General features: G+C 51.6%; 1 protein-coding gene across 1 annotated transcript in view; it reads left to right on the forward strand.

Moving 5' to 3' along the window:
* The first annotated feature begins 6741 nt into the window (after positions 1 to 6741).
* The window catches only part of LOC119452990 (actin, clone 403), a 3945-nt gene continuing 1799 nt past the window's right edge, over positions 6742 to 8887 (forward strand). The window contains exons 1-2 of the mRNA XM_037714957.2: positions 6742 to 6889; positions 7953 to 8091. Of these exons, the coding sequence (XP_037570885.1) occupies positions 7966 to 8091 (126 nt within the window). The 5' untranslated portion in view covers positions 6742 to 6889; positions 7953 to 7965. The remainder of the gene's footprint in view (positions 6890 to 7952; positions 8092 to 8887) is intronic.

The raw sequence follows: 8887 nt of genomic DNA on the forward strand, positions 1-8887 counted from the left end.
AATGTAGTGTTCGCTGAAACACCCGGTATAGCGAGTGGTAAGTTAGGCCAAGATGTTTGCGAAGCTCTCCAATCATTGTAGTTGACTGTTTCGAGTGCGCCAAACTGCCGCCCCTGCAGAAAGCGCTTCAACGAAATCGTTAATTTACCGCTTTGTAGGGGAAATGTAAAATGGTTAGCAGCTGCTGGGACGGTAGTTTTTTTCTCGAAATGTCTTTTGCCCTGCGCTCCTGGTGTTGCTACGTTTTGCGATAAACGGAAGGTGTAAGCGCAAGTATGCGCTCTGTCGGGGGTGGGAGGAGGTATCTGTGGCTCCATTCGCAGAACCTAATAAAAATAACATAAAAGCACGGGGTGTAGTAGTGGTGGTGCCCGACCCACGTGCACGGCCATTTAATTGGTCGCGCGTGCCAATGAACCGAACTGTTGGCACAAGACGGCCGCGCCGGGCAGGCGAGTCCGGCCTTGCGGGAAAGCGAACTTCAAGGGCGATTCGTGCAAGCTTACTCGCTCGGCTGTTTTGTATAAGTGAAGCAACGATAATGTGACGCCTTGCCAAGCTTTGCCTAGCGGTCATGTGCCGAGAGAAGGGAAGAAAGGGAGAATAAAAAAATACTACGCCAGCTCGCTCTCCTATCCAAACATGGCGATTTCTTTTTGACTCCTCAGCGTTGTTTCACAGCGGGCGTCATTGTGCCGGCGTCGTTCCATCACGCTAGAGCACTCCCCTCTGTCGGCGTCATTGTTTAACCCCCCCCCCCCCCCCCCCCTTCATCCCGTTGTGTCCAGTCGAGGAGGCGTTGATGAATAGGCGCGCCGTGTCTGTTTTGCCTGTTTTGCGCTGGTTTGCCTTTATCGCGTTTTAATTCTTCCGGCGGGCGGTGATTCACTGTTGACGACGCGATGGTGACGCGTGCGTGCGCGCCCAGTAATGTGACCCTGTCGGCGCGACGGTGAACGTTTTGTCTTTCCTGCCGGTGCGGAGCTGTCGTTTTGTTATCTCGCGTATTGCTCAGCGCGCCGGTAGTTTTGTTTATTTACGTACTCGTTTATTTTTGAAGTGCTGCAGGCCTAAGCAGGAGGGGTAAGGTATATACAAAATAAAATGCAACGACCCTTTTGGAAAGAAATATATAGAAGGCATCGTTATGCAAACGATACACTACATATTGGAATGAACACAGCACCATATGCGGGAAAGCAGAACGAGTAATAATGTCATAGTAGAAAAGTCATAATTGTTTCGTTTTCTGAGCTTAGCATATGCCGTGTGAAACGTGGACCGGCAGTTGACGCCCTATCGCCGACACTCAAGATGGAGATAAGTGACCTGAAAAAGCAATTTCATTTGGTTTGGTCGCGCAGTTGCGCGGATGTCCGGTGACCCGTTTGTCCGACGTTACGCAACGATCGTTTCCGGCATTGTGACTCGTGTGTGTCGCATTGCCTTCGCTGTTGGCGGCTGATGTCGATGTGTGAACGCGTTGCGCGAGTCGTTAGATCTAGCCATGAGGCATTTCCAGCGCTGAGGCGAAACAAGAAATACGGACAATAAAAGACAACATGACTGGGACCTGTTGTCTTTTCTTCTCTCAGTATTTGCTATCGGAAATGCATAAGATTATCAAGCTGAATTTTCTGCTGGCGCTTTGCACGAAAAGGGTATACATAGCGAATATTAGCATCGGCACAGTTAGCAGTTAAAATAGCTTAGTTTTATTACAGCGCTAACAAGACGGGTTGTGCACGCAATCAAGAATCGGTGTAACGTGCACGCGCACACAACGTTCTGGCCACTGTGGAAGGGCCTGTGATCAGGCGAAGAATGCGTCGCATTAGAGCTTTAATTATATGAAGTATAGTTCGGTTCCCAGCGGCTGTTTGTCCAGAGCCTGAAAAGTCCAATAGACGGGTGCCGAAGCGCGTACGTGTGTGTGGGCGGACCTTGGGAAACCGCTGAAGCGATTTGAATTCAACATCTGCGTGTGCAGCGATGTGGTGGGTGGGAAAAACACGTGCAGTATATTTCTAACGGCAATAAGGAGTCGCACCGGGGGTGTCTCATTAAAGTTTACAATAGCCAGCACACCATGGTGTATCCACGTAAAAAGAAACGCCGCCGTCTCGCAAAACCGGGCGTGCAGCCCCGCATTAGGCGGCCCCTCCTTGCGCTTGCTAGCCGTGCAGTGAAGCTAGACGCTGAGTGAGGCGGCCACCACCGACTTGGCAGCCGTGCTCCTTGCTCGGGCAACGGACCATGTGCCCCGCAGCTGCTGCGTGGGTGTCTTGCCCCCTTCTTGCTACCTCGCGAGAGAGACTGACCACTCTGGCACCGTCCCCGAAAGTTTTTGGACGCCGATGTGGCTCATGGCAGGAGGATGGATAGCTCTGTCTCGTGGCCGAAGAACACGTTGCCCTTTCGGTGCCGAGTGTGGCACGATTGTGATGAGTGCGGGCGACGCAAATGGTGGTGTGGGTGGTTGGTTCCTAGATGGAAGCGCAACGGGCCTTTGCTTGTCCGGCCCTCTTTGTCCAGTCTCCTACTGTAGTCGGCGTTCTAATGCTTCGATCGCCCAGTATAGCCCTGCTTCTGATGCCGTGGTTTCCGACAGGTTGATTTCGTGCTCATTTGCTTATCTTCAAAACTTTCTTAGAGCGCAATGTTGCACTTTAAAGAGATCCTGAAGGTGAATGTCAACCAACTGTTCCACTTGTCCACACTGTTGCTTCTTTGTATTGATATCGACATCAAGCATAGAAGCGAGCCATGTCAGTTGGCGAACGCTTAGACGTGAAGATGCACTTAATGTCATCATATTTTCTACGCAGCGCCAGCGCTACATGAGTGCCGTGTGACATTAGTCTGCCGTCCGGTGCAAGTCGAGACCAAATAGCGGGGCTTTTGAAAACCGACGCGAGGACTGGGCAGGTTGGTCGCGGATAAGGAAAGGGCAAGTCGCGAATAAGACTAAAAAAACTCTCTCGACTGCTTCTGATTTTCGCTGTGCTGGTTAGAATAGTCGCGAGGGTAGTTTATGAACATAGCTGTAATCGTACGGAAGTAATCGGTATTTTACGACATTGCTAAAGAAAAAAAAAAAACTGCTTACTCTCTTGGGGAAGTGAGGATGGAAAAATAGAAATCGTAGCAGTAAGTGCAGCAGATTGTGAAATGAAACTTCGACGTTCCCTTTGTCATTGTTTGTAAGGTGGATGGAATCCATAAAAGAAAGGTTTTCCGTCCGTGTTTAAGTATTACCGTTGATGTTTCATTTGGCGATAGCACAACACTATAGTTTCTCGTCGAAATTGTTTTAGCTCTCTCCCTGAACGCTTTCGAAACGCGCATGGGAGGCTTCAGTGAATTGCGAACGGTACCTCGATGAGCAGCTGTGGGCCCGGGCGTGGCAGCAACGTGTTCAGCACAAGGTCACTTGTACCCGAAAGTTTATACACTTCCGTTTTTATTTATTTTTTTCCTAGGGCCTGGCATTGGCGGTCTGCAGCGTAACCAAGCTTTATAGCGTCCTAGCGCGAGACGTGTATACAAGAGGGCCCCATTGTGCTGGCGCCAGAAAAACTTCTTTTCGTGACCAAGGAAAGTCGAGGTGTCGCCGTCGGCACGCTTCGAACAACATGGCGTGCTTTTATAACTATGCTCGTTTCTTGACCCCCAACAATAATAAATTTTGGGTACGTTTTCTTTATTTAATGCCCTGTGTTGGGAACGCTGTGTCACGCTGATGCGCACTTGTTGTCCGTGAGCTAAAATTACCAGGTGCGCCGCGTTAAAGAAAGCACGTGCACCCACTATTGGTTGGGGTCGAGGTCAGAGTGACATTTCTTCCCTCTTGCTATGGGTAAGCAGAGCTGAAATCCGAGGAGCAAAAGCGCCGTCACACACGCAGCGGGACGAGCGGAGGAAATAGTATAGCATATTGCTGCGGTTTCGCGTTGGCAAACTCACCGCTCATCTCAATCACGCGTGACCTGACTGGCCACCGGCATGCCAGATCGGAGGAGCAGCCCATGCGCTCACCATAACGCGCATGGTCATGGCAGCCCATAAACTCGGCAGTATCAACGCAACCGAGCGTTTGATATAGGCGCGCGTCTGCTATCGCTCGAAATGTACCGTTTTCGTGGCATCCCTATACCGCATAGAATCAGAATATGCTTCAGGAGCGCCTCCCGGCGCTGGTTCCCGTATTCCTCTTGAGCGTTATATGTCTACAGGCTGTTTCAGCGAACACTTACGAAAATTTTTATAAAGGTTGCCTGTGGTAGATATAGAACAATTCTAGTTCATGAGCTGGTCTACTGGAAGAGGCGGACAAAACGTGCAAAAAATGAAATGCATAATCGACCAATCAACAAAAAATCACTAATTAGTTTTTTTAGCAAATTACCTTACGGCACATATTACAATTTACAAATTCTAGCCGTGGAGATTGCAAGGCGGATCCACTTGGAACGGATGACACCAGTTTCGAGATATTGATTCCCGAACTTTGCTGAGAAAAGCATTGGCGTTCCAGTTACTTTCGTGCTTCAGTGCATAAAGCGACGTTTTGTTCGAGAAGTAACTGGAACGCCAATGCATTCCTCAGCAAAGTTCGGGAATCAATATCTCGAAACTGCCTCAGAATTGGAGCGGAGCTTTTGGCATACGCCTGTGTCGCTGCGGTGGCGAACTACGCGGCTTTTTCCGGCCGTGGGCAGCGCTTCTCACATGTTGTGCCGGAAAAGCATCTTGGGTCGTACTGCCCTCTATTCCAGCGGTAACTGCTGTCGCGAGCTATTTGGACTGTATTATATCAGTCATCGGACACCATCGGTGGAATGACCCTCTTATTGCACAGCTCCATCGATTCAAGCGCTGTAACCTGCGATAACTTGCTGTTATGCCATGGAGCGTTCATACCTATCTATACCAAGCAGCGTCTCCATGAAAGCAGTAAAGAGCGAAGGTCTCTGCTTTCGGCGAACCTGTGTAGCTCAAGTGGCGATAAGGCTGCGATGTGTGCGACCTCGTTGACACTTGGATAGAGGGGAACACTTGCGACGGCCATTCGAACGATACGAGTGACCGGGCGTTGGCAGTGTGGGTGCGCGGATCACGAATATTGCGGAAGGAATGGAATCGCACTGCACTAGCCGCACGCGGTCACTTTCTGCTCTATTTGGAAGGAGGGCGTGTGGATTATTACGTTATTTCTGGTTCCGGTAGGATGAACTATATGACATTGACGCGATATCGACAACTGCCCGTATGCGGAGGTTGTGTTATTTCAGGCTGCTACTCTCTTAATCTCGTTCCACAAACGTTCTATACTAAATAAGTGGAACATATTCGAAAAACAACGTTCCACTGACTAAGCGTAACCTATGTTGAACGAATGTCATTGAGCGTCGGCTATTCGGTCGAGCTTCTTTCCGATGATTTATTGTACGATGATTTATTGTACTTCACTCTTAATATCGATCCACACGAGTGCAACACTAATCTCGTTCTAGACAGCTTCCACCAACTAAGTATAACATATTTGTAAAAAAAAAAAAAACGTTGCAAATTTGCAGGCTCTTCGATTGTTGTAAACGAATGGCACAGTTCTAATTCACCTTCTACTGGCCATTAGCAAAAAGCCATCCGAGGGTAGACTCTCTTTAAAAAATTCCTCTCAAATAAGTCGGAGAGCAGAGCGTTCGCAAATCCAACCGTCGGCCTTCAGTCTATGTCGAGAATCAAACGTCTATAGTCTACGAGATCTAGTAACCCTCCAAGCCTCCGTTAACTATCATGCCGCAACAGACATATAACGGATAATAACAGGCAAAAGACATTGAACGTCCGTTATCGGGGTAACGTTAATCTGCGGTGCGGCGTCCTCTGATAGCCGTTTATATCCCCTCGCTCAGTTGAAGAGAACTAAACGTACCGAGTCCTTGCACAGTAGTCCGTCCAAAGCCCAGTTTCCACGGCATCGCCCGAGGCTGCCCTGCAATGCAAGGGATGCAAGAGGCGCCCGGCAACACAGACGCAGTAAACTTGCAGGAGTCGCTGCAGAATTGTGCGCTAACTGTTATTCATAATACTGTCTTAAGGCGAACCTAACTGCGCGTCCTTTGTAGGCTAGATGTATAGCCGTAAAATCAACTTTTCAAATTGCACGACACCGTACGCTCTAGTAAAGAAAGCTACGATGTCCCGTTTTTCTCTAAGCTCTCCACCCGCCCGTGCAAAGTTCCCTCGCTGGAGCCTAGCGCACAAGCGCCGAGACTAAGTCGCGCTGCCCCGACGGCAGAGTCCGATCGTCGCACAGCGCTCGAAACTAAGTGTCGATACTATTCGGACAGTACTTCGAACAGTGGTGGTCGCCTTGCATACTGCGCACCAAAAACCAAGCAAAAGGAAAAAAAAAATGGAAGAAATGGGCGCGAAAGGCGCGCGCGAAGCCGAAAAACCGAATGGATGGCTGAGGCGCCGGCGAAGGCCAAAGCGGGGCATGGCTCGCGCCGCGGCTTTTCCAGGCTACTCGGGGGCCGAGACGAGGAGGATGGAGAGAGTTCGGGCCGCTCGAAATAGCGCGCCCGGTGCCCGAACCCTGTGGGGCTGGCGCCGTTGGCCATTCTTGGGTCTCTCCATGCACCGGCACTCGCCGCGACGAGCGCGCTTAGCGGGGAGCGGGTGAGGGCGTCCGCCGCTGGCCCTATATGGCGCTGGCCGCGGGACGCCTGCGCCTTACGTCACGTCCGGGCCCACGTGACGTCCGGCGCGGGGGGTCTCCCCCGTATATAATGGTGGAGCGGGGCCGGGAAGCTTCACTCCGGGCCTCTCGGCGTTTACGAGAAGTTTTCTTTCGTCCAAGGCGGGGCAGCTGCTCTACAAGGTGGGCGAAGCAGCGAGCGGTGTTTTCACCCAGTGTGCTTCTTCAACTATCGGCTTCGTCGTCGACTTCGGCCTTCAGTGGATTACCGCTGCAGATTAGCGAGACAGCCGCCCCTTTTCTCTCGTCGGTGTTAGAGGCGTTATCGGCCGTTGGTGGCTTAGCTTTCTTAAATCCTACGTAATCACCCCTTGCGCGCCTTCGCTTTAGCCCTCGGGAAGATCGCCGTGCCTTCTTCGACGGTTCGCCCTGGATTACTCGCTCGCCGGTTTGATTTCCCTGGCGGTTATCGCCCCGATTTAGACAGAAAGCGCGCCTCTGCTTCTCGTCGTCAGCCAACTGCGGGAGTAGTCGTGAGTACAATGACGAGACGAGCGATGCGTCCGATGACGGGTGGTGTTCAGCGACCCTTAGCGGATGCGGCCTCGTTCTAGGTCATCTCCTTTAACGGCGCGAAGAACGAGCCTAGTATGAGGGGGGAGGGGGCGTGGCTCTTTCCGCCGAGCCGGCGGAGAGTTAGCTGGAAGCGCGCCAAATTTGAACCCGGCGGTCAGCTCGACTCATTTGCAGAGCGTGCTCGCGCTTCGCTGCACCGTGTAAACGCGCTGTTGTGCGCCTTCACTTAGGTGGACTGCGTCTTGACGTTTAGTTCGTGTGAGACCTCTTGCCGCTTTCCGTCGAACTTTGGAAGCGAAGTTCTTCTTTTACTGAAGTTTAACTTGCGTAACTGCGACATTAATATCTCGTTTAGATTCCGCAGTGAATTTCGCTGTTGCCGATTGAATTCCGTTTAAGCGCCTCCTGGAAGCTTGTACGAGCTGAGCAAACGTGTTGTAATGTCAAGATAGCGTAACTCTCCGATATCGACACTGGCGGCCTTGCTATTGGCATTTATTAACAAGGTTGCGCAAGTGCTTGTTAATTGTTCGCATATCATAGCATCGATAACAGAGGGATGCTTCTCTTATCGCCGGCGATTGGCTCAGCTTTTTAACGCTTTCAGGTGGCTGTACGTGTGCCGTGTTGAGTGTCGCTAATGACTTGTGCTGTGTTTTTGTCTGTGCAGCTAAACAATCAACATGTGTGACGACGAGGTTGCCGCCCTGGTGGTCGACAATGGCTCCGGCATGTGCAAGGCCGGTTTCGCCGGTGACGACGCTCCCCGCGCCGTCTTCCCCTCCATCGTGGGTCGCCCCCGCCACCAGGTCTGTATCACCCCCATCCCCTTCGCCCGTGGGGTCTAAGCCCAGCCTGACGCAGGCCGCAATTGGCTGTCGTATATAGCATCATTTCACGAATGCGTCAATGTATCGTACTGCTTCTTTTTCCGTCACATCGTAGATCCAACATCTCAATCATTGGGCGAACGGAATGTCGCGAATTAAGGCATTTGCCCTTTCAATAGGCGATTCCTAGGTGCCATTCAATATTCCTTATGCAAGGGAAGCCGCTTATACGCGAATATTCCCCCCACAATTTACGTCGGCGCATCGTCCAGATTGGCTTACTACAAACCATGGCCTGTTTCTGTAATTCGGCGTCATCTGCCCCAAGATGGCGGTCGGTGTAGGCACCTCCTCCCTAGGCGTTGCATGCTCCATCCAGTTCGTGTAACCCCTCCCCGCGTAATAAAAGCCGAATAAACGTATGCCGTCGCCATACGCCGCCCGGTTCCCACTTTTTGTACATCCGAGCATCAGCTTCTTTCGAGTTACGCACACAGCGCGGCTTTCTTTTCCGAGCCCTCCCCGTGCCCGGTAATGACCGGGCGTCGTTTCTGCCAGCAGCCGTCGGCACCACCATTGCCCTCGATCTTGAACTTCTTCCCCGTCTGGAAGCCCCGCTTACGTCGGCAACCTTCAGACGCCGCTTTTAGCTCTTTCCCCTTGCCTCGGACGACGCAGGGTTTCCTCTCCGCGTTCCGAAACCGGGCCGCCGTGGCCCGAACGTGTTCGCTACTCTTTTCTGCGGAGCGTGCGCGCGTCTTCACGAGCTTGCCGA

The sequence above is a fragment of the Dermacentor silvarum genome, chromosome 5 (assembly GCF_013339745.2).
Source record: "Dermacentor silvarum isolate Dsil-2018 chromosome 5, BIME_Dsil_1.4, whole genome shotgun sequence".
Classification (NCBI taxonomy): domain Eukaryota; kingdom Metazoa; phylum Arthropoda; class Arachnida; order Ixodida; family Ixodidae; genus Dermacentor; species Dermacentor silvarum.